This window comes from Xenopus laevis, chromosome 7S (genome assembly GCF_017654675.1).
Source record: "Xenopus laevis strain J_2021 chromosome 7S, Xenopus_laevis_v10.1, whole genome shotgun sequence".
Lineage (NCBI taxonomy): Eukaryota > Metazoa > Chordata > Amphibia > Anura > Pipidae > Xenopus > Xenopus laevis.
In genome coordinates, this window is record NC_054384.1 from 18,218,837 (window position 1) to 18,245,488 (window position 26,652).

Below are 26,652 nucleotides of genomic sequence, written 5' to 3' on the forward strand. Positions count from 1 at the left end.
GGTCACACAGCTCGATGGCGGGTTGAAGAAAACAGTGTGCAAATAATGCCTACAAGGCCAACGTATACACTACTACAGCGGTGGATACGGATTACGTAAAATATATTATGGCTGCTTGAAAAAAGTGACTCCGGTGTTTTTTCTGGAGACGGTAATATTATGGATATTTAGACAGAATGTGAACAAGGTCACACAGCTCGATGGCGGGTTGAAGAAAACAGTGTGCAAATAATGCCTACAGGGCAAATAATGCCTAAAAGGTCAACTTATACACTACTACAGCGGTAGTAAAATAAAAAAAAGTAAAATAAAAAAAAATGAATATTAAAAAAAAAAATTAAAGTTGGTGCTGCTGAACTACTAGGAGCAGCAGATTAGCACACCAGTCCCACTCCCCAACACTGCTAGACTAATAGCACTGGGCTCTTATAGTAGTAGTAGTAGTAGTAGTAGTAAAACAACAAAAAAATAAATAAAAGCAGTCCTTACAAGGACTACTGTTATTGCAGCAGTCAGCAGATGAGATCAGAAGCAGGACAGCTGCCCACTGCAGCTACATACAGAGCACTGCAGTAGAAGGTAGATTACTAGCCAGCAAAGCTACCTAAGCTTAAATGTCCCTCAAACCCCTGCAGACTTCTGTCCCTCCAATAACAGAGCAGTATCAAAACGATTACTAGCCAGCAAACTTTCAACTGTCCCTGAAATCACTAACAGGCAGCAGCTCTCTCCCTACACTATCTCTTCAGCACACACAGGCAGAGTGAAAAAACGCTGCAGGGCTTCGGTTTTTATAGGGAAGGGGAGTGGTCCAGGGGAGAGCTTCCTGATTGGCTGCCATGTACCTGCTGGTCTGGGGTGAGAGGGCAAAAAAAAGCGCCAACAATGGCGAACCCAAAATGGCGAACGTCGCGCGACGTTCGCGAACTTCCGGCGAGCGCGAACACCCGATGTTCGCGCGAACAAGTTCGCCGGCGAACAGTTCGCGACATCTCTACTTAATACAGTTCAGGCAATGAGTGGAGTCTAATCCGGTACTTTTTTAAATTCGATAATCCGTCCAAAATGTCATTCATTAATGCGCCAATCCAATTACTATCCCCCACTAATACAGTGATTACAAGGAAGGAAGGTCCATGATTAATAGATGTATTAATGGACAGATGCTACAAACATGCATAAATAGATAGTGATCAGGGAAAACTCAGAACCACCTGTACAGAGACAGCTATTTCAAGAGCAATAGCAATTATATTTACCAGACACTCAACACAGTAAATGTATTATTATTATTGACACTTATTCGGGGCCAGCACTAGGGGTAGGCAGAAGAGGCATCTGCCTAGGGTGCAATGAGTTTTATTAATTGTATAAAAGCCTTTGGCCTTGTGCCTTTATTTAGTCATGGAACTCCTTGTTTACTTATATATACAGTATATATATATATATATACACATACATATATATTGAACAGACCTTGCTTACCGGACTGAGAGTCAAAATAGGCCCTGGCATTTCAAATATACGGAGACCCAAACATCGCCCAAGAGAAGAGGCATCTGCCTATATAAAAGCCTTTGGCCTTGTGCCTTTATATGGTCATGGAACTCCTCAGTGACTTATAATATCCTTATATGTTTTAGTAGGGGCAAATTATTCACCATATATACCAATATTATAAACCATTGAACAGACCTTACTTACCGAACTGAAAGTCAAAATAGGCCCTAGCATTTCATGCAGACCCAAACAGCGCCCAAGAGGTCCAACAAATAGTGACTGCCTATGGCATCTTACAACTGCCCCTCATTTGCCAGAATCTACTGATTGCCTATCTGGGCCTGCTGTTTACTAAAGTGAAACCAGTTAGGTGAATGGAATCTATCAGAGCCCAACTCTGGGCTAAAACCATGAGCTGATAATCTTCCTTTGGTACCAGTTTGAAGGGAGTTTGGGTTCCTCTTCTCCATGGATCCTTGAGTTTCACCCACCACCACCTCCACCTACTGTGCCATTCCGGTGCTGATTTAAAGCTCCTTTGATAATATCTGGGATGAAGGTGACTGAATATTCCCATTGAATTTATATTAAATGCCCTCAGAGCACTGCTATAAACAAGTATCCCTTCTGCTACCTTTAACCCTTCTATTTTTCTTTCAGAAAAACAAAATGTTTTTATTAGAAAAGTAGATTGCATCTTGTTGCCCAATGTATTGCTAAGCACACTACCCTTCAATTTATATCCTTGGCAGTTATACAATCTCAGGCATCAGTAAGTAGGGCTGAAACCTTTTGTTTTCTCTTTGTGTCCTTAGCTCATCAGTAAAGGTCCCCAAGGAACTTGCAATGTCACAGCCTCCCTGCTCATTGCAGCCACAATGATATTGCTTGAATGTCCTCATATGGCGATTGTTGCTCTTTGTACAAGTACAGGTATGGGACCTGTTGTCCAGAATGCTTGGAACCTATGATTTTCCAGATAAGGGACTTTTACGTAATTAGGATCTTCTTACCTGACGTAAACTAAAATATAATAGAAACATTAATTAAACCCAATAGGAGTGTTTTACCTCCAATAAGGATACATTATTTCTTAATTACAAGATACTGTTTTATTAGTACAGAGAAAAATCTGAATTATATGATTAAAATGGAGTCTATGGGAGGTGGGAGTTCTACAGATAATGGGTCCCGTACCTGTATATATTAATATCTGTTACATGTAAGGGGTTCCAACAGCTTTATGTTTAAGGAAGTGGGGGGGTCATGTATGTTTTGAACATGCAATACTGTCCAATTTAATAATATATGCCAATAATATTTCCTTATGCCTTTATTGTGTGCTGCAATGTTTACCCCTATAAGACGGGAATGTGCCCCTCCTAGGCATTTGGATGGCCCTCGGACTGCCCACAAATGACAAATGTAGCACACCCGTGGGTGGGCGTGAGATGTGTGTGAGTAGTGTGACTTGCTGCCAGTGTTTCCCGGATACCCTTGTGCTGTGGGCAACTCCCTGCAACTCCCAGCAGTGTATGTGCCCCTTTAAACACCTTACCCTCAGGTGAATCCTGTGTGCCTCCTGATGCACAGTCCAACCAGGATGAAAGTGACAGCAGTCCAGAGTGTTGCTTCCAACAAATAACTTATTTATTGCTGATTTTCCCCAATACTAGGGTGTCAGGGGCCTATCGGCTCCCAGCGGGGAAGTCCGGACCAAGGAGGAAGCTTCGAGTCAAAGTTTGCAGTAACAGAAAAGGGATCAGGAATAAGCCTAGTCAAATCCAGGCAGTAGTTCAAAAGGCAGGTAGATAAATAGCAAAGTCAAGGTTCAGGCAGGGTCAAAAGTCCAGGAATACAATCAACACAAATTCAGGAACACCCATCTTGGATGCGGAGCCGCCGGAGACAGGAGAGCCACGGGGCACTCCTTACATAAGGGAGGCAATGGGGTATCTTGCTCCTTGGCACTTTCCCTGCTCCTGAGTTCACTCACTCTTGTCCCTTTCTGGTGGTTTGATCACCACAAGGGTGCTAACCCCAACTACTCTCCTTGTTGGAGCCAGAAAGCTGCTCACTAAATACCTGCCTCTAACTTTCACTCCTTCTGTTACTAAATAAACTTTCCCTAACCAGGGTCTGTCACCGCTCAGACCCTATCCTGTACCCATCTCCCCGCAAGGTGTGCTCTCCCTTCTAAACACTGCCCCCTACCTTGAACCACAATGGACCCAGGAAAAGGTATATAGCTGTCTGGGTGAATTAAAGGATCACTTAGGTGTCCAAAGACAGGGGAAACCTAAACCTCAGGGTCTCTACCCCTACATTTCTTTTTTATGACCATTTCACTATCATTTGCCACTCAGGTTATATGTGTATAACATGGATAAAGTTGGGCAGCAGCACCTAAATATGTTTCAGACACAAGATCCCAGGAAATGGTACATGGTTTGTTCTTCAATCCCTTGTTCAAAATAAAAGTTCCTTTGCAGTGGCGTAACTAGATATTATGGGGCCCCACTGCAAATTATTTTTAGGCAAACAAAATGTCTAGAGGTTGACTTGTTTTACAAATATTCATTGAAATTGTATATGAATTAGTGCCTCATGGGGCCCCTATACCTCCTGGGCCCCACTGCAGCTGCTGGGTCTGCTTCCTTTATAGTTACACTCCTGTTCCACTGGGTACCTTTATTTGAACACTGAGCTTCACTTGGAAATGCCACTGACCAACCCAAGAATATAAACTGAAGGTTTAGTTATCCATAGACTTATAGACATATCAAATGGAATCACAAGCTGAGGATTTGAGCCAGGGGTAATTACGAAATCTCTGTATGTCGGATCCCAAGGCAACAGCTGCACCGTGTCATTTTCTAATTAACACAGCAACGCCCTGCTTCATGCTAGCATTCCAAGAAGTGCCTCCAGACAGTGAGATCAGATAGCAGAGAACAGAGATTTTTTTTATCTGCTGGAAGCCCTTTACTTGACCTTGGAGTCTATTTACAGAGTATATTGGATGTGGGATCTCCCCAGCTTTGAATTGCCCTTGTGCTACAGCTCTTCACAACCTTCAGTCATTTAGAAAATTGGATCTGATTGCTTTAAGACTCATCCTAAATCTCTAAAGATTTGGGGAAATACCAAGCTTGAAGGTCAAGGTCAGTGAGAGTGAGGATTATTCGATTGACATTTTTCAAAGTTTCAAAATCACTGCAAAAAGAGTCCTGCTGTCATTCCAATATAGTTTCTTTCCCAACCTGTATCCCAATATTTTCCTTTCATTGCTTGAACCACAGCCATCCATTCACTGCACCTTTGCCATGGTCATACTCCCTTTCCTTTTTGATGTTGGACCATTTCTGCACCATGTCCATCCTCCTTAAGAATGGCCAACCTTTCTTCTTTTAGGAAATTCAACAAACTCGTTCATATAAGTATATATCAAAGAACTGATCATTAGAATGACTCATATGTGCAGAATTCTTGCTTGGAAATAGGCAGTATGGGATCTATCATCTATGTTTTCCAGATAAGGGGTCTTTATACATATAAAAATAAATGCCTCAAATATTCACTTATGCAATTTAGTTACCATCAAGTACAGACTATTTTTATAATGATATAAAATTACCAAGATATCTATTTGAAATAATAGCTTTGCAATTAATTCACCTATTTCCTGTCAGACTGACACTCTATTTGGCTGACAGTTAGTGACATACAGTTAATGGTTGGAAGATTTCCCTTAAGACAGATACTTTTAAAACTTTTTAAAAGTGTTATATTGGGCAAATTATGCATAGCATTCCGTGCAGAAAATGCAGGGCCTAAATAAAAAACAATGGAATTACCTATTTATAATTACCTATTTATAAGGACATCTTTATGGAGGCTTTATTAACATTTGATATATGAAACTCTCGCTCTGACTATTTGTTCTGCAACTGTTCTTAAAGAGTCAGTACCAACTGCATTGTGCCCTGTCCTCTTCTGTATACTCATAAAGAATAAATGAGACTTTTCACACTACAGTGAGCCCTTTAAATCTGGCAGAGAATTGACTCTGACTTCAGTACTTGCTCATCCACAGACCATCCCATGTGAGCTGTCCCCAATTCATTCCTTGTTTATTGTTAGGGTTCTGTCTAAATGACAGAAGGAAGGCTTATACTATACAGTGTCATTTATGAATTAAATGAAATGTCTTACAGCCATGATTTCATATATCTTCATATATTTCAACCGTGTTATGAGCTAAAGGGAGGCCCCAGTTTAAATGCAGAGAGGGACCGGAACAAAAAAGCTGAGAAATCTTCTTTTAACTCCACTAAAAAGCGTATAACACCAGAAAATGAGAAACCCCTAAAATATTGATACAGAAAGGGGATTATTGTGTGAAGTGGAAAACCCAAATTATTTTGTATTTGTCCACAGTGCCCCATGTCGTCCCCTATTTGAATGTGTTGAGTGAAGAGACCATAAGTGGACACACAACTCCATCATGTAATGGGCACCCGTGTGTAGGGGCATCATTAGGAGAGATACATGTTGTGCTGGAGTTAGGGCCCCATAGCAGAGGGGGACTCAAGAGAGGTAAAAGTGTGAATGGGTGTTGGGCTTGTTGGGTGGCTCGTGGGCTTGGTTTCAGCATAATGAGGTGACTGAGCAGATCAGCATTTCCATCTTTCTTGTGCAGCCCTGTGATTCCTGATGGTGTCCCTGACCATGCACGTGGCCCATTTACTAGCCTACAAATGCACAGGTGCTAGAAGAAGTACAGGGCTCCTTTGTGCTCCAAAGCAATGTGCTCTGAACCTTGGGATGATCTAGTAAGGCACCATGGGTGCAAAGTTGCAAACAGGGCCAGATTACAATGCAATGTGGCCCTTGTCTCGGGGGGGGGGGTGCAGAGGACTTCAGGTAGTGTGCTGGGGGTGGAAAAGGAATCATTCCATGACACATGTATTCTTTGAAAGAGAAAATGGGGTTGGGCAGCTCCAGACTCACCCCCTGCGTGTTCTCCTTAGTGCAGCTCCATTTTTATGCACCAGATGCTCTGCCACCAGCGTTCCCACTGTAATAAGATAAGCTCAAAAAAGATAGAAAGGCGGCACTCTGGTTAAAAAAGGTGGTTTATTGTAACAGATGACAGACCAACATTACCTGACGTGTTTCGGGAGCAACTCCCTAAATCATAGGTTCTATCTTTTTGAGCTTATTCTTTAAAGGGTTTGTTCACATTTAAATAAAATTTTAGTATGACTTAAGGTGGCCATAGTCGCCAAACGAGTGGATCTTAACTAAATATGCCCACTAACGGCAGGGTGATATTGGGTTAATCCGAATATTCAGCCCTAGGAAAAATCAAACCTGCCCAATCGATATCAGGTAGATTTTTCGCCTGATATTGATCGTGGGGACCCGTTGGATGCCCCCACATACCGACAGATAAGCTGCCAAATCGGTCTAAAAGACCAATATAGGCAACTTTAATCTGCCCGTGTATGGCCACCTTTAGACAGTGATATTCTGAAACAGTTTGCAATTGATTTTCATTATTACATTTCTTTGTGGTTTTTCAGTTATTTAGCTTTTTGTTCAGTAGTTTTCCAGTTTAAAAGTTTAATAGCTATCTTGTATCACGCAGTGGTTTAAATAAGAGAATATGAGTGGAAGAGGGCCTGAATAGAAAGAAAAGTTATACCAAGTAACAATAATAATAACATTGTAAGACCACAAAGCAATAGTATTTTGCTGTCAGGTCAGTGACCCCCATTTGAAAGCTGGAAAGATGCAGAAGTCTAAGGCATATAATTTGCAGACTATAAAAAATAAATAATGAAGACCAATTGCAAAGCGGCTAGGAATAGGACATCCTATGACATACAGGTATAGGATCTGTTATATTACAGAAAGGCTCCATAGACTCCATTTTAGTTCACATTTTTAAAAATGATTTTATTTTTCTCTGTAGTACTAAACAGTACATTGTACTTAATTCAATCTAAGATATAATTAATCCTTATTGGAAGCAAAAACAGTCCATTGGGTTTATTTAATGTTTACATGATTTTCTAATAGACTTAAGGTATGAAGATCCAAATTACAGAAAGATCTGTTATCTGGAAACCCCAGGTCCTGAGCATTCTGGGTAACAGGTCTCATGCCTGTACTTAAAATTAACACCAAGGAGAACCACCCATTTAATAGACACCAAGAGCAAATCTACTTTCTGGAGGCTGCCCTGCGGTTACTCTTTATTTATTTTGCCTTAGCACATTGAGCAAGATTTTTCCTTTAAATAACTCTCGTGTTATTCAAGGGCGCACATAATCCCTTTTAATCCTTGTGCATGGGAAGGGAGTGTGACTGTGGGATAGCAGGTATAATAGGGAGAGATGGTGCCTAAAGTAACAGTGGATAATAGTCTCTGGGAAGGGAGTGTGACTGTGGGATAGCAGGTATAGTAGGGAGAGATGGTGCCTATAGTAACAGTGGGATAATAGTCTCTGGGAAGGGAGTGTGACTGTGGGATAGCAGGTATAGTAGGGAGAGATGGTGCCTATAGTAACAGTGGGATAATAGTCTCTGGAAGGGAGTGTGACTGTGGGATAGCAGGTATAGTAGGGAGAGATGGTGCCTATAGTAACAGTGGGATAATAGTCTCTGGGAAGGGAGTGTGACTGTGTGATAGCAGGTATAGTAGGGAGAGATGGTGCCTATAGTAACAGTGGATAATAGTCTCTGGGAAGGGAGTGTGACTGTGGGATAGCAGGTATAGTAGGGAGAGATGGTGCCTATAGTAACAGTGGATAATAGTCTCTGGGAAGGGAGTGTGACTGTGGGATAGCAGGTATAGTAGGGAGAGATGGTGCCTATAGTAGTCAGTGATATTTATTTCTGCAGCTTTTCAAACATGACACGGTTCAGACAGACTGATGCAACGAAGTTTATTTCATTCCTCGTATTAGTTCTTACCTACAGATTAGTCAGTTACACAACATTTCAGACCACAGTGTTCAGTGAAACCAATTACCCACTTTTTTTTTGGATTAAAGTTGCTGGTAATAAGGCATTGAAAACGTCATACAATTGTTGTTCACTTGGCACATCTATAAGTAGAAGAGTGCATTTGTTAAGTTGCCATGCAGTTTATTCTGATCCTGGTTGTCATCCCTCCATTCAGTCTGTGATCTAAGGCTCCTCTTTGGTGTTACAATATAATTGTGTATCAAGTCAAGGCTTTCTTAGCACTATTATGTAGAACAGTTGCTGCTGTGAGCAGTGGCATAACTAGAAGGAGTGCAACTGCACCTGGGCTCACCCCCTAACGAGTACTTTGTGCAAAACCTACACCAGAGCCAATAATTTCCTTGTTGCATCACTGGTTGTGAGCGTGTGTGATCCTGGTTAGTGTTCCTTACTGTATTTATGTGAAATGATCCTGTCTGTGCTCACAGTTACCACATTACTTCTACCTGTTAATTTGACCAAACGTAGCAAAGCTGGTTATTTACTTGCAAAGTGGTTAAGATATGACATGAATTCATTAAAGGCTAAGTTCTAGGTTTAAGGTTAAAATTCTAACTATAGAATTCGACTTCTACTGTGCTTTAAGGTAAGGTGGACCCCACGTCAGAAAGCATGTCATTGGTTAATTATGATAATAGACATCCAAAAGTCTAAATTCTAAGTGTAAAGATGGTGGAATGTCTTGCATTTGGTACATTAAAGACCAAGGTGCTCCTATCAATGAGTGATTACGACATTACACTTGTGGTCACCATGCATGTGATTATGCACTGGAAATGCCAACAAGATTTATCAGTCTACTTGATATAAGTATTCATTTAGGGCAGGCATCAGTTTTTTAAGAGATCTCAGCATCCATTGCTATGCTGGTAGGAGAATGCTGGGACATATAGCTCTTCAATAGTAAGATCTATGGCACTGTATGATAGTTGAATTCTGTCCAGCCACAATTGGACAGTTACAAACATTTTCCAACAACCAACAATGTTGGGAGCTGGTTTGAACTGGGCCAGTCGGGGGGCCATATGGAGTGGTTAGGAGGCAGGGTTTGGCCGAATCCAAAATAGTGGATTCGGTGCATCCCTAGACAAAACCCAGCCAACCGAGGCCCACATGCTGGCCCTGCCCCCAAGGCCCACATGCTGGCCCTGCCTCCTAACCACTCCATATGTCCCCCGATTGGTAAACACAAGGGGGGTGGGTCTAAGACAGGGGGGCAGGGGTGGTGTGTGGACCCCTGAGCCGGCAACCCCAGTGGGCCCTGACCCACGAGTCCGACGCTGCCTATTTGAGTACTTTTGTTTGTATCTTCCTTCTCACTGGAATGATAAGTATGCCAGGGGCCAAGCAGATTGCAGCATTATTTTTAAATGTCAACTATAGTTTTGGGACCTGTCTTGTGGCTTCCACTAATTTTCCTGCTGGTGAATGAACAGACTATAAAGTGAAAAATCTATCCTAGCAAATTGTATGGGTGAGGTGTTATGTAGTAATAGTGGCAAAGTTAGAGCCACGTCTAGTAACCAACAGCAATCAATAAATAAATGTCAACATCTAACATGTGCTGTTGGTTACTAGAGCTGGTGCTAAATATAGACCTTTTATTACATTACCCCACTGATACAGTATATTTTCCTAAGGTTTCACCATAGCTTCATCATTTTGATCTGGCTTATCCTTTTTTTTAGTTGATACAACAGTTTCCTCTATGATTTCCTCATAGGTTTCCCCTATGCGAGCAGATTGCTTAGAGCCAATTTTGGAGACCCCGTCAGTTTCCTCTTTTTTTCTGGAATCTACTGCAGGGGTAACCTTAGAAGAGGAAGAACTAAGAACCCGGGACTGATAAGTATAACTTGGGGGTGGGTGTGGATTTGAAGGCATCATGCTAATTCCTGCTGTGATGAACCTGGTTTCTTCACCCTCCAGCAATTTCCTGTCAACAAATGATAACAAGGTACCAGTTAGCATTAAATTAAAATGCAAAAGAGATCATTATCTACCAAACCACTCTCTGTCTGTATCAAATTAATGAAGCATTCCTCTGTTTTATTACAGTATAAAAAACTGCAGAGATAAAGTAAAACCTTAGTAGAAGGGGGATAATACCCTCGGGAAGGACTGTGGCTGGATAGAGTTATGGAGAGATGTCTATAGTAACAGTGGATAATAGCTCTGGGAAGGGAGTGTGACTGTGGGATAGCAGGTATAGTAGGGAGAGATGGTGCCTATAGTAACAGTGGGATAATAGTCTCTGGGAAGAGAGTATGGCTGTGGGATAGCAGGTATAGTAGGGAGAGATGGTACCTATAGTAACAGTGGGATAATAGTCTCTGGGAAGTGAGTGTGACTGTGGGATAGCAGGTATAGTAGGGAGAGATGGTGCCTATAGTAGCAGTGGGATAATAGTCTCTGTGAAGGGAGTGTGACTGTGGGATAGCAGGTATAGTAGAGAGAGATGGTGCCTAAAGTAACTGGGATAATAGTCTCTGGGAAGTGAGTGTGACTGTGGGATAGCAGGTATAGTAGGGAGAGATGGTGCCTATAGTAACAGTGGGATAATAGTCTCTGGGAAGGGAGTGTGACTGTGGGATAGCAGGTATAGTAGGGAGAGATGGTGCCTATAGTAACAGTGGATAATAGTCTCTGGGAAGGGAGTGTGACTGTGGGATAGCAGGTATATTAGGGAGAGATGGTGCCTATAGTAGTAGTGGGATGATACTCTTTGGGAAGGGACTGTGGCTGTGGGATAGCAGGTATAGTAGGGAGAGATGGTGCCTATAGTAACAGTGCGATAATAGTCTCTGTGAAGGGACTGTGGCTGTGGGATAGCAGGTATAGTAGGGAGAGATGGTGCCTGTAGTAGTAGTAGTGGAATAATAGTCTCTGGGAAGGGAGTGTGACTGTGGGATAGCAGGTATAGTAGGGAGAGATGGTGCCTATAGTAACAGTGGGATAATAGTCTCTGGGAAGGGACTGTGACTGTGGGATAGCAGGTATAGTAGGGAGAGATGGTGCCTATAGTAACAGTGGATAATAGTCTCTGGGAAGGGAGTGTGACTGTGGGATAGCAGGTATAGTAGGGAGAGATGGTGTCTATAGTAACAGTGGGATAATAGTCTCTGGGAAGGGAGTGTGACTGTGGGATAGCAGGTATAGTAGGGAGAGATGGTGCCTATAGTAACAGTGGGATAATAGTCTCTGGGAAGGGAGTGTGGCTGTAAGATAGCAGGTATAGTACTGAGAGAATTCCCCCTGCCCTCCCCCCCCAAAAAAATCATATACAATTACACTACTGTACAGTGGAAATTTACACCATCACAATTAGCAGAACTAGCATGGATGTCTGCTGGGTTGGAAGAAAAACATATTAGCATTATATCACTCTAGCAGAGGGGGCATGATTATTTGCATGGATATTTAGTAAAGCTGTACAGATTGTGATGCTCTTAGTATATTTGCACTGTGGGGGGTGACTAAATGTTACCTGTATGCAGCTATCTCAATATCCAGTGCCATTTTGACATTAAGGAGGTCCTGATATTCATGCAGGTGTCGAGCCATTTCACCCTTTGTGTTTCTCAGTTCATTTTCCAGCTGGTTAATGGTATCCTGAAAATAAGGGGAGAGGTTGCTGAACTTGTCAATCCCTCTCAGTTGTCTCTGCATTTGTAAATACTGCTCAGAAAAGCCAAGCGCAGCAGTGCAGCAAATGATGTATGCGACTTTCTCAGCTGCCGAATAGGTATTCTCTGCAGTTGTCTTTTATTTATAAATCATCAACTATTCATGGGGCCCAGTGCTGCTTATATTATATTAAGCTTATCATGAAACGTTGTTCTTAATTATAACATAACAGGGTGACGTGTGTGCCAACTCATTGATTAGGAAGTGATATGTGCTTGGATTTAATCATAAAAAAAGAAAATGCGTAAATATGTCTTGAAAAACGACCTTCAATTTTTAAAAATGTTGCTTTTTAAAATAAATTTGGATTTCTTTCAATTATGTTTATAGTTTTAGCTTAGGCGCTGAAAAACAATACACACTTGGAGGAAACTACACAAACATGGGAAGAACATACAAACAACTTGCAGACAGATGCCCTGGCCAGAATCAAACCTGGGACCCCAAGGTTTCAATGTTCGGAACAATTTTGCACTCCAAATGGAAGGTCAAAGAAAACCCAATGAATAATGTTGTGTTTCTCTCCCCCCCCTTCCTCTCCCTTTTTGATAAATGTTTCCTTTTTTTTTAATAATGGGCTGCACAGGCAATTAAACAGATTTATTTCATGAGAATTGTGCGTAATTAGACTTAGCAATAACGATTTCTGGAAGCACTAATAACTACTCTGCATATTAATGTTTGATTGATATAAACAGCATAATAATATCTAATTACCTAATATGTATGATAAAACACACACACACATATATAGGTATGGGATCTGTTATCCAGAAACCCATTATCCATAAAGTTCTGAGTTATGGGAAGCTCATCTCCCTTAGAGTAAATCTTAAGCAAATAATTCCAATTTGATTTCATGATTTTCCTTTTCTCTGTAATGATATAACAGTAGCTGCATGAATCCATACTGATTTACATGATATTTAGCAGATTTAATGTATAGAGATCCAAAGTACGGAAGGATCCCTTATCTGGAAAACCTCAGGTCCCACACATTCTGGATAATGGGTTCCATACCTGTATATGTTTGATATAAACAGCATAATAATATCTAATTACCTAATATGTACGATAACACACACACACAAATATAGGTATGGGATCTGGTATCCAGAAACCCATTATCCATAAAGTTCTGAGTTATGGGAAGCTCCTCTCCCATAGAGTCAATTTTAAGCAAATAATTCCAATTTGATTTCATGATTTTCCTTTTCTCTGTAATGATAAAACAGTAGCTGCATGAATCCATACTGATTTACATGATTTTTAGCAGACTTAATGTATGGAGATCCAAATTACGGAAGAATCCCTTATCTGGAAAACCTCAGGTCTCACGCATTCTGGATAATGGGTTCCATACCTGTATATGTGGTTATGAGGTTAAGTCGATTTACTTTAAAGGGGAAATTCTTTAGAATATCAGTTCCTCATAGATAAATATATACATGGTATTAATGTAAACGTTTAAACTATTTGCACTTTTTTGTGCCAAATTGATCTTAAATTGTCAGTGAACATTTTGTGGTTTAACCACTAGATCTGGAAAGATAAAGGAGAAGACAGAGTATGATCTTAAGTGGTTTTCAATGAAACATATATACTGTAATGACAACCCTGTAACTAAACCCACTGGTTGCTGGGCTTAGTTAACTTAGCAACCAGACAGCAGTTAAAATGGCAGGCTGGAAAGAAGTAGAGGGGGCTAGTAAATAAATAAATAAAAATACACAGAGTGATGTTGGCTGAGAGACTCCAAGTACTTTTTAGGAGAAGGTCTGTTTTTAGTATTACTTATGAAAGAGAAACACTTAACTTAACAAGGCTCCACACCCAACCCAAGAAAGATGGCGATGGAATTGGAGTGGGTGTGGCCGCGCCTAACCGAATGTTAAAGCTGATGATTCCAGTTGTTAGCCTTATGGAAACAATCTACCTTTTTCTAAACGAGAGAATGAGCTTAGAGATCATCGTCACCTTTCCAAATATACCGATCGTCTTGCATAATTTGTGAGCAATGGAAGAGCAGGCAAAGAAATGCGTCATATTTTAAATCTGAATTCTAGCGACTGAGCACAAACATAACACTCGGAATCCTTTTGAGATAATATAGCACACAAATAGCAGTCGTGCAATAAACTCCCAGAAGGACAAAAATACAGCCTTTTATATGTACAATCTTTTAGCTAGGGCCCAAATGCAACATTAAATACTATTGACAATGAGTTAATTACCTGCGATGCCATATAAATATAACTATTTATCACTCTATAATCATTATTATGATTATTGTATTAAAACTCAATGCATGACACACCAGCAGAGTAACATATATATATATATATATGTATATATATATATATATATATATATATATATATATATATATATATATATATATATATATATATATATATATATATATATCCCTGGCTGATGGTGCAGATGTCTGTATAAGACAGTGATCTCAGGGGGAAGGAGAAGAGTAAATAACAGTTAGCATTCTATATGATTCTCTGATCTGCTGAATTAGATCCAGGACAGGGTGGGGTTAATGCATCTGCTGCTTCATGTCAGTGTAGGAAGTGGGAGTTTAATGCAAAGCTTAGAATAAACCATTTAGATCAGGGGACATCACTTTGCCCATCTGATCCCTTAGTGTTTGTGCCTTTGTTGCTTCTGTGCCACTCCCTGCCCTTCCCCACCCCCTCTCTTCACACCAGACCCTGGAGAGGGCACCTACCCTGCCCAGCATTGCAAAAATTTAACTGTTTTGCAGCCAGGTTATCTGATCATCAAAATCAGTGCAATTCCAAAGTTTCATATAAACAGGGCAGCTATGTATTATATGACTTTATATCAGCTATACTTTAAGAACTACACATATACCACGTTGTGGATTGGTAAACACAACACATTGTTGTACTGATGCAAAGACACACAATGCACAGATAGAGAGGAATGAAAGTGATTTCAGCACCTTGGACAGGGCTGATGGGAAACTCCCAGAAGGTGCACATTGATGCAGATTTGCTTGGGGTGCAGATTTAACCCATTATCAGCACCTTGGACATGGCTGATTGGATGTGCACATTGATGCAGATTTGCTTGGGGTGCAGATTTAACCCATTATCAGCACCTTGGACAGGGCTGATTGGATGTGCACATTGGAGCTGATTTGCTCAGGGTGCAGATTTAACCCATTGTCAGCACCTTGGACAGGGCTGATTGGAGGTGCACATTGGAGCTGATTTGCTCGGGGTGCAGATTTAACCCATTGTCAGCACCTTGGACATGGCTGATTGCAGGTTCACATTGGAGCTCATTTGCTTGGGGTGCAGATTTAACCCATTATCAGCACCTTGGACAGGGCTGATCGGAGGTTCACATTGGAGCTCATTTGCTTGGGGTGCAGATTTAACCCATTATCAGCACCTTGGACAGGGCTGATTGGAGGTGCACATTGGAGCTCATTTGCTTGGGGTGCAGTTTTAACCCATTTTTAATTGATTTGGGGAAAAAAATCACATTTTATGCCATAAAGGGAGGTGTGAGTGAAGGGTTTACCTGGAGCCCAGCAGTTTCTGCCATGTGCCTGTCTTCCATCTCCTGAAGTTGCCTTTCCAGAGACTCATTGGTGCCCCGAAGGCTTTCAGTTTCAATGGTTTTTGACTGCAGCTGCCTCCTGTAGTCGTTCATCTCCTCCCTGTTGGCTCGGATGAGCTCGGTGCTGCGGGACGCCTGCTCGGTGAGGTTGGCAAATTTGGATTTGTACCATTCGTCGGCCGAATGTAGGTTCTTGGCCGCCAGCGACTCGTACTGAGAGCGGATCTCCTTGAGGGCGGAGGTAAGGTCGGGCTTGGGCATCTCCATCTCTACTGAGACCTGGGAAGCCTGTAACATGGACATCAGCTCGGTCACCTCTTCATCATGGACTTTCCTCAGGAAGGAGATCTCGTCCAACAGAGACTCCACTTTCTTCTCCAGGTCCAGGCGAGCCAGGGTGGCATCATCCACATCCTTCTTGTGCGACTTCAGGGCATATTCAGTCTCCTCTCTCATTCTCATTTCATCCTCATATTTACCTTTGAGTTTCTCTAGATCATCTTCCAGGTTGTCCCTCTCTATAATGATCTGAGCCTTCTCTGCATTGAGATCCTCCACCTGAGCTCGGAGTTCCTTCATCTCCTGTTGGTACAGTTCCCCCAGCCTGGAGGGCTCTGATTGCCTTTGCCTTAGAGCTGTCAGCTCGGTCTCCAGCACCTTGTTCTGCTGCTCCAGGTTATGCACTTTCTCTATGAACATGGCAAACCTGTCATTTAACCCCTGCAGCTGCTCCTTCTCATTGGTGCGAATGATCTTATACTCGTTATTCACCGCTGAAGTTTGCGACAAATCGACTGTGTCTGCGGCCAAGTATCCAGCCCCCCTTGGAGCCCTCCTGTAGGAAGAAGAAGGGACATTACTGCGGGACTGGGAGTGGGATCTGTAGCCGCCGGCAACGGTAGTTCTGGAGGAGCCGCTGGGTCCCAGGCGAGCAGATGAAGCTCGGGGAGGGTCGCCAAAAATCTTCCTGTAAGAGGAGGAGAGATAATGATCCGAGCCGAAACTCATCTTGAGGCCAGAGTGAGGGAGGGACACCTGAGCCCAGCCTTTTATACAGAGAGGGAAGATCAATGACAGGGGAGAGGCATGTCGCTCATACAATCAAAGACAAGGGATTCTTAACTATTTCAGGCTCTGGGCGCTGCTAATCTCCAGCTGTTATAGGGGGGTGTGTGTGTGTGTGTGTGAGCTTTTGCACAGGGATCTTGCAGGGAGGTGACACACTGCAGACCGGAGACGCAACTCTCATCAGTTGAACAGGGAATGGAACTGTCCATTTTGCCGCAGTGCTGATGTCAGCTCAGCAGCAAGGATTCCCCGGCACCTGAAAAGAGAGTCTCCTGCCCTCTCTCTCATTCTCTCTCTCTCTCTCTCTCTCTCTCTCCAGGTTCTTGTCCTGTCTCTCTCTTCCCCTATAGTCTCCTGCCTTTTCTCCCTATGTATAGTCTCCTGCCCTCTCTGTGTCTACATTCTCTCTCTCTCTCTCTCTCTCTCTCTCTCTCTCTCTCTCTCTCTCTCTCTCTCTCTCTCTCTTATTCTCTCTCTACAAGTTCTTGTTCTGTCTCTCTCTTCCCCTATAGTCTACTGACTTCTCTCCCTATGTATAGTCTCCTGCCCCCCCCCCTCTCTCTCTCATTCTCTCTCTCTCTTCAGGCTCTTGTCCTGTCTTTCTCTTTCCATATAGTCTCCTGCCTTCTCTCCATATGTATAGTCTCCTGCCCTCTCTGTGTCTACATTCTCTCTCTCTTGTCCTATCTCTCTCTTCCCCTATAGTCTCCTGACTTCTCTCCCTATGTATAGTCTCCTGCCCCCCCCTCTCTCTCTCTCTCTCATTCTCTCTCTCTCTTCAGGCCCTTGTCCTGTCTCTCTCTTTCCATATAGTCTCCTGCCTTCTCTCCATATGTATAGTCTCCTGCCCTCTCTGTGTCTACATTCTCTCTCTCTCTCTCTCTCTCTCTCTCTCTCTCTCTCTCTCTCTCTCTCTCTCTCTCTCTCTTCAGGCTCTTGTCCTGTCTCTCTCTTTCCATATAGTCTCCTGCCTTCTCTCCATATGTATAGTCTCCTGCCCTCTCTGTTTCTACATTCTCTCTCTCTCTCTCTCTCTCTCTCTCTCTAGGCTCTTGTCCTGTCTCTCTCTTTCCCTATAGTCTCCTGCCTTCTCTCCCTATGTATAGTCCTGCCCCGTCTATCTCACTAATCTCCTGCCCTGCCTCTATCTCTCCCTATAGTCACCTGCCCTCTCTATGTCTCACTATAGTCTCTTGTCCTGTCTCTCTCTGTAGTCTTCTGCCCTCTCTCTTTCTCTCTCTCTCTCTCTCGCTCTATAGTCTACCCTGTCTCTGTATAATCTCTTTGTCTTGTCTCTCTCTCACTATAGTTTCCTGCCCTATCTTTATGTCTCTTGCTACAGTCTACTGTTCTGTCTCTCTCTCACTATAGTCTCCTGCCATTTCTCTATCTCCCTGTCCTATCTCTAGCTATAATCTCATTCCCTGTCTCTGATATCCTGCCCTGCCCTGTCTCTCTCGTTTGCTATAGCCTCTTGGCCTCTCTCTCTCTCAATATATATAGTTCCTGCCGTCTCTTGTTTGCTCTGTTTCTCTGTGAAACCTATAGGGCTTACAGGCAAGTAACAGATATGTGTATATTGCAGATATACATAACTTAACTGCACCAGAATACATATTGTCCTGTCTCCTAAGGTAACTCTTGTTGTCAATGCAAATTTAAGAGAATAAAGTACTAAATAACGTTTTTATTACATGACAGTATCATTTTATAATGCACAGTGCTGTACATAGTCAAAGTAACTGAAAAATGCCCCTGTTAAATTAGATCCCCAAGTATAAATGCATTCACATTAAATACATCAAGCAGAGATACAGTATACAGTAGTTTCTGGTATAAGTCTGTACTGTTATGCAGCTCAGGTGGTTGGCATTAAAATAGTTAATTCTTTGCAGTACTGGGTAGGCAGAGTAGGTGCCCTCTACAGGGTCTGGTGTAAAGTGGGGGTGGGGAAGGCCAGGGAGTGGCACAGAAGCAACAAAGGAACTGAACAAACACTAAGGGATCAGATGAGCAAAGTGATGCCCCTTAATATAAATGGTTTGGTTTCACTTTGCATTAAACACCACCCCTGTCCATTTTGCCAATGTATCTAGTAGATTGGTAATTGAATAGCAGAGTTATTTATCCCTCTTCTTGCCCCTGAACTTTCTCGTAGACCAGCAGCTCAATATTTTAGTAAATCTTTTTCATGCAATGAGAATGCATATAATTGGTTTATATGGAAATAACAAAATACCTGATTTTTTGTCTGTGTTTACAGTATTGTATGTCCTTAAGACAAATCTATAATACTTGGGACTTCAGCTCACGAGCAGGTTTCCTCAGAGTGCTTTAAGCCCCCTATAACCAGGGGTAGTCAACCTGCAGCAAAAAAAAAAAAGACCTTGCACAATGCAATTTCCTACATGCCTCCTAACTATAGCTGAGCTAATGGAACGATACTAGAAGGATCATTATTTATGCCCCTGCCCAAGTGCAAAACTTTAAGGGGCATAAAAGTGCACCTTTAAGTTGACTTTTAGTTATATTATGTTTAGTTATATTTATGTTATAGAATCAATAATTCTAAGCAGCTTTTCAATTGACCTTTATTATTTATTTTTTATTGTTCTTGAATGATTTGCCTTATTTCTTCTGACTCTTTCCAGCTTTTAAATGGGGGTCACTGACCCCATCTAAAAACAAATGCTCTGTAAGGCTACAAATGAATTGTTATTTCTACTTTTTTTTACTTGTCTTTTTATTCAGGCCTCTCCATTTCATATTCCAGTCAATTATTCAAATAAATGCATAGTTGCTAGGGTAATTTGGACCCTGGGGGAAGTGAAATTAAATTATATTTATACGTAGTATTAATCAGGAAAAAACTAGGTTGAACTATTCTGTTTTTAAATGATTCCCTAAATTGATCAACTGACGTGAATTTTTTAACAAATATATATTTAAGTATTTAATATGGAATTGTATGAATTTAATTAATTAATACACAGGTGTGTTGGGGGGTATTTAAATCTATTGTGTCATAACAGGAAATGAGGTCTCTGAGGAAGTGTTGTATCACGAAATGCGTCAGACCTCAGATGCTATGTTTATTAGATTGATACTATGTTTAAATAAAGTATAACATTCTTTTAACCAACTTGGAGACAAGCGACTCATTTTTGAAACCCAGGAGTGCACTGCCTTTATTCTACTGTGTAATTTGGACCCTAGCAACCATATTGCTGACATTGCAAACTGGAGAGCTGCTGAATAAGAATGAATATTCAAATTCTAAACACCAAAAATAATAAAAAATGAAACCCAAATGCAAATTGCTACTGAATATTGCTCTATATGTTATTCTAAAAGTTAATTTAAAGGTGAACAACCCCATTTTAAATCTTGAAAAATAGTTTTAGGGCTAGTCCACACGGGGAGATAGCCACGCGTTTGCGGTCGCGGCGACAAAGCGCCGCGCCAGTCGCCGCGACCGGCGCAGGCGACAGTTTTGTATGGGCGCCTATGTAAAAACGCCTGTGCTAACCACACGAGGCGATGCGCTTTTCAACAGTCGCCTGAAAAAGCCTGGCGAGGCATTTTCAGGCGACTGTTGAAAAGCGCATCGCCTCGTGTGGTTAGCACAGGCGTTTTTACATAGGCGCCCATACAAAACTGTCGCCTGCGCCGGTCGCGGCGACTGGCGCGGCGCTTTGCCGCCGCGACCGCAAACGCGTGGCTATCTCCCCGTGTGGAATAGCCCTTATGGAAAACCAATATGCTGATACCTCAATAAATGAATAGAATGTAAAACAATCCCTGTTTTGTTTACAGGGTAAGGCATTTTTTAGTAGCTTAAGACACAAAATGTCTCAATGTCTTAAATATATTGATAATGGGTTGAGTGCAGAGGATCTCTTGTGTTTGTGTATATGTAAATCCTAGGCCACACTGGATTGATACATATGTATAGATATACAGTATATACACACAGGAGATTGAGATCTCAAACTGCTGTTCCTCATCCCAACTTTACTGCTGCCCCCTTGTGGGTATTCAGTGTAAACACTGTCATTGCGAGAATAAATAGTTCCATATGGAGCACATTTATCTTACGAATGGGAAAAACTCTATAGAATTCTATGGAAAAAGGCAGGCTATGGCTCAGGATTTTTAGTCTTCATGAGAAACCCATTTTGAGGTGTGAAATTGAGATTTCCCCCATTCATAAATAGGCCTTTAAAATGGAAATGTATAGAGAGTGTCAGAATTTCACTCTGGTGGACTGTGGGGAGCTCAAGTTTACCTATGCCTCTATGTTCCTGAGCTCTAATGAAAGCAAAACCAGCCTACAGTTGAGGTGTGATAACCAGACCTCCAGGGTGGGGAGTGGTGATATGTAAAATGGGAACAACTAAAGCAAAAATGTAACTTTCTTTCTCATAATGCTGCACCTCACTGATCTTGCTCTGCTCAGAATCCCTCCCCAATGGTCAGATTCTTACATCCCTTTGGTATGTGTGGGTTCTCTTTCTCTACCAAAGGTCGCCTGTCAGGGAACCCATGAAGCATATTATTAACAAAGGTGGGCCAAGAAATAATGGCACCCAAAACAAGTACCTCTTATCTCTCTGCCTGCTCCTGTTTGACACCCTATAGATAGCCCAGCACCGACCCTGTCACCACAATATCCCCCCCTCTGCTCGCAAACCCTAGTCTCCCCTGATCCTGCTTGCCATTTCAGGAACTAGAATGGACTCAGGGCAGCAGAACCGAAGCATATCATGACATTTTTTCCTTTTTCTAAAAAATAATTGTTCCCCTTCCACTGCTGCTTCTTCTGCCTACCCCTAGTTATGATTTAATGAATCTTGCTCCCAAGAGCTAGTGACAGAGCTTTGTAGATTGGACATCCCCAGACCTCTCATTTAGCACTACATATCCTCCCTACTCACACCTTATCACTGCTAGGCAAGACACCTAAACAAACGCAATAATATTCTCCAATGATTTACCACAAGGGGCCCCTGTTCAATTACAAATGGCTGATGAAACATCAGACAGGGGCAGGCATAGTGCCATATGGATTTTAGGTACTACATATTGTTAAATTTCAATGTTTCTAACCCCTTGAGGACTAGGGAGCCATATTTATCTCATGGTTGATCAATGCTGCTATAGAAGGCTTGAATCCCTTTAGTTACTGTCGGCCACCTGTCTTGCCACGTGGGTAAAATTCAGCATGCATTGCCCTCTTGGACAAGGTACAAGGGAAATAATAATAAAACTCTAGCAGCAGTAATAATATTGGTTAGTCCAACTGCCACGATGGTATAGGAACAGTGGACACTGCCATACAAAAGCATAGAAAAGCAATTGCCAGGGTTTAACCCCTCAGACACCACCTAGGCATAGATACACAGCTAACGAAGCCTGCTTTTAAATGAAAGCAGCTGTGCTAATGAGCTTGGAGAATATAATTCTTCCGCTATTGCTGTTTTTTTTTAGTCTGCTGGTAATTAGAGACATCCCAGTAGGAAAGAGGAGCCAAGCTGTTGCCAAGGAGCTTGCAGCAAAATGGGAGGACGAGATTTGTACCTTGTTCACATATACACCTTGATACGTTCTAAGTAATGTTTTTTTTTTTTTTGTTATTCTGATTTTTATTGCATATTTCAGTACCACCAATACATTGCATTAGTATGGACAATATATATAATTTTTTTAACAACAGAAATGTTATTTGCACTTCTGATCTATAGTTCTGTGCATACATATTCTGCTCTAAGGGCTAGTCCACACGGGGAGATAGCGACGCGTTTGCGGTCGCGGCGACAGTCGCCGCGACCGGCGCAGGCGACAGTTTTGTATGGGCGCCTATGTAAAAACGCCTGTGCTAACCACACGAGGCGATGCGCTTTTCAACAGTCGCCTGAAAAAGCCTGGCGAGGCATTTTCAGGCGACTGTTGAAAAGCGCATCGCCTCGTGTGGTTAGCACAGGCGTTTTTACATAGGCGCCCATACAAAACTGTCGCCTGCGTCGGTCGCGGCGACTGTCGCGGCGCTTTGTCGCCGCGACCGCAAACGCGTCGCTATCTCCCCGTGTGGACTAGCCCTTAGATAGTGGGGTGGCATTGGTGGTGGTTGGTTGCGGGGGTGGTAAAGAACAGGGAAGGGGAAGAAAGGGGGGGGGAAAGAAGGAAGAAGAAGTTCACAATTCGTGCAGCTCTAAGATTATCAGGGAGATAGTCGCTCCTTTTTATTACACTTTTGTTAGGGTTTTATAATCGGCTGTGTCTTTGAAGAGGGCCCAGTGTACCCATTTGGCTATGAACTTTGTGGCTTGTTCTGGTGCTGTGTTAGAATTTTCTTTGAATCTATATATAATACACAAAAGCCATGAATATCCTGTAAATTATATCCTTATAAACGGTGAGTTCTGATGTCATTTCTGTCCCATGACTCATTGAAATTTGTGTATTATAATTAATAAAGTACCCCCAGTTGCAAAATATGAGGATATTATAAGTTACCGAGGAGTTCCATGACCTGTATAAAAACACTCAGCCTTCGGCCTCGTGTTTTTATATGGTCATGAAACTCCTCGGTAACTTATAATATCCTTATATTTTACAAGAGGGGGTACTTTATTCACTATATCTCATTTATTTTATTTATCCAATCTTGGATCTTGGGGGGGGGTTGTGTCTGCTTCCACCTTGCTTGGATCAACAGTTTGGCTGCGTTCAGTAAGGGTAGCTCTATGGTTGATAGGAAGTGGGATATCAATTTATTCAGGTTGAATAGTAGGATGTACGCTGGGTCATCTGATATTGTGGATTTGGTTATCTGTTCTGAACTTGCTGCCAGAAAGGTTGGATTATGGGACTGGCTGCTGTTTTTATAGGAGCAGATTTTAGACACAACAAGAAGCATTATAAGAAACTGTGCTCTGTGAACAGTTCTTTAGCAGTATCTCAAATGGCTGCTGTTGTAAGGGTTGGGCTGGCCACCAGGAAACCAGAGAAAATCTTGCTAGACCCAGTCTGTGGGCCCCTACCATGCAACCTTAAAGGGATACTGTCATGGGAAAAAAAAATTTTTCAAAATGAATCAGTTAATAGTGCTGCTCAGTGCAGAATTCTACACTGAAATCCATTTCTCAAAAGAGCAAACAGATTTTTTTATATTCAATTTTGAAATCTGACATGGGGCTAGACATTTTGTCAATTTCCCAGCTGCCCCTGGTCATGTGACTTGTGCCTGCACTTTAGGAGAGAAATGCTTTTTGGCAGGCTGCTGTTTTTCCTTCTCAATGTAACTGAATGTGTCTCAGTGAGACATGGGTTTTTACTATTGAGTGTTGTTCTTAGATCTACTAGGCAGCTGTTATCTTGTGTTAGGGAGCTGTTATCTGGTTACCTTCCCATTATTCTTTTGTTTGGCTGCTGGGGGGGGAAGGGAGGGGGGTGATATCACTCCAACTTGCAGTACAGCAGTAAAGAGTGATTGAAGTGTACCAGAGCACAAGTCACATGACTTGGGGCAGCTGGGAAATTGACAATATGTCTAGCCCCATGTCAGATTTCAAAATTGAATATAAAAAAATCTGTTTGCTCTTTTGAGAAATGGATTCCAGTGCAGAATTATGCTGGAGCAGCACTATTAACTGATTCATTTTGAAAAAATTTTTTTCTCCCATGACAGTATCCCTTTAACCCACCCCAATATCATCCACTGATGCTGTGCTTTGCACCTGTCTCCATGCAAAAGAGCTCTGTGGATGACAACTAAGGAGCATTCTGTTGGGGCAGTTTAAATAAGCCCTGTTTTTGGACAAACAGCTTTAAAATGCAGTTCCATTATCTAACACCACGGGCACCAGAGGATAAGAAGTAAACTGTATAACAAATGCTGATTCTGATGTTGCTCTTATTTGATGCAGCTTTTCTATAGAAGTAGTAGTACTATAAAGCCAAACCAGGTTGTATTTCTGAATGGGAAGCTCTAGACAATTCTGCACAGAAACAGCAGGTATAGGTACCATATGACACTATTTTTGTCATCCAACTCATAAATACTCCATACTTATATGCGCTACGGTTCTACCATAAATCATTCCTATTTGACCATATAACACTAATATATTCATGTCCCACAGAGCTGCCTCTGTGCACTTAAATGTTACCATCTGCCCCTACAATGTTGACTATAGCAAGTATTCCAAGATTGTTTGCACTTTGTGTTCCAGAGTATTTGAACCCATTCATCACACGACTTACAGAGTATGTATGTAGGTTGTTGTGTTGTACAATATTATTGTTATTACTTCACGGCAGGGCCCGATTTACATAGTGGGTGCCCCATGGCCCTCTGCCGTTCGTCGCCGCTGTCCCCTTCAGGGGGACAGGAGCAATGGGGATTGGTGCACTGGAAATTTAAAAAATGATTGTATCCCCAGTGTTTTTAAACCAATGTGGGTGTGGTTGGACAGCATGCCGCCCCCCTAAAATTCTGCCGCCCTAGGCCCGGGCCTAGGTGGCCTTTCCACAAATCAGGGCCTGTTTACGGGTATTCTTATCTCACAGACACTAAACATAGTTTGGCACATGTATAACACTGCTGGGAAATGTCTCAGATACATCAGGCAAATGCATGTCTTGGCTCTATTGATCTCTATTGAGTTGCTGTTCCTCCTGCTGTTACCAGTCACAGAGCCCGAACCGCATGCTGTGTGTGACTATGAATGGGGACAAACGAGATCTTGTCCGCAGAGAAACGCAGGCCAAGAATCAGCTCAACTGCTACTTGTAAGGTATAAACCTTACCATGGTGGTCTAGTGGGCAGCGGGGTCCCCAGCCATGTCATCTTCCTTGCGGGGTCCCCCGCTGCATGCGTCATCTTCCATGCAGCTCCGGTTCCCCTATGGCATGCGTGCCGGCGCGCCTTCGGGTTTATGCGCCGGCGTGATGACGTCATCGCACAACGGCACGAAATTCAAAGTATTTAAAGGGGCCTGGCACTCAAAATCACTTCCCGTTGTTAGGTTCTATTTGTAAAGTTCCTAGGTGTCTGATTCTATTTGTTATTACTGGTTTTGACCCTTGCCTGCCTTTTTGACTATTCTGATCCTCTCCAATCCTGATCCTGCCTGCTTGTGACTACTCTGACCTCTCCAATCCGACCTTTGCCTGTCCACTGACTATTCTACATTATCCTATCCTGATTCAGGCCTGTCTGATGATTCTCTGCTTGTGCTGGCCCGGCCTGCCTGTTCCTGGTGGTGTTCTTCCTTCCAGTATCCTGGTGAGACATTGTCGTGCCCCTTTGCTCGTCCAGAACCATTAGCTTTGCTCCTCTCTCAAATAAGACCTGGCGGCATCCGATTAGCCGAGGGCTCCTCCCGAGGTGAAAGGCGGCGGTTATAGGCAGAAGTGAGAGCCGTGACCAGTGAGCTTAGCTTTGATTCTGGATATAGGGTGCCGAACGTGACACTTCTGCTCTGTCTGTACCAGGAAACATTGATTCCACTTGGTTGCAGGCAGACTCTACAAAATAAGGCGCAAAATGCAAAATTTCCGGAAAGTTTCCGCACCTAAATCCACGCATCTGTCTGCACCCGAGTGGAAGCAAGGTTTCCGAGTGCTGGCACTTTGATCAATAGAGCAGCAGTGTAAAATCGTATTTTCGGCCTTTGTTTCTCTAATTAGTGATAAGCCAGAGCAGAAGGAAGGGAGAGTTTAGAAAATAGTAGAACTAATGCCCCATG

At 42.4% G+C, this 26,652-nt stretch overlaps 1 protein-coding gene across 1 annotated transcript; it reads right to left on the reverse strand.

Moving 5' to 3' along the window:
- Positions 1-9,529: 9,529 nt before the first annotated feature.
- Positions 9,530-16,848, reverse strand: ina.S (internexin neuronal intermediate filament protein alpha S homeolog). The gene is given in 3 exon segments (NM_001085809.1): positions 9,530-10,474; positions 12,026-12,150; positions 15,793-16,848. Coding segments are annotated over 3 exon segments (1,473 nt in total). The 5' UTR covers positions 16,840-16,848; the 3' UTR covers positions 9,530-10,173.
- Positions 16,849-26,652: the final 9,804 nt, after the last annotated feature.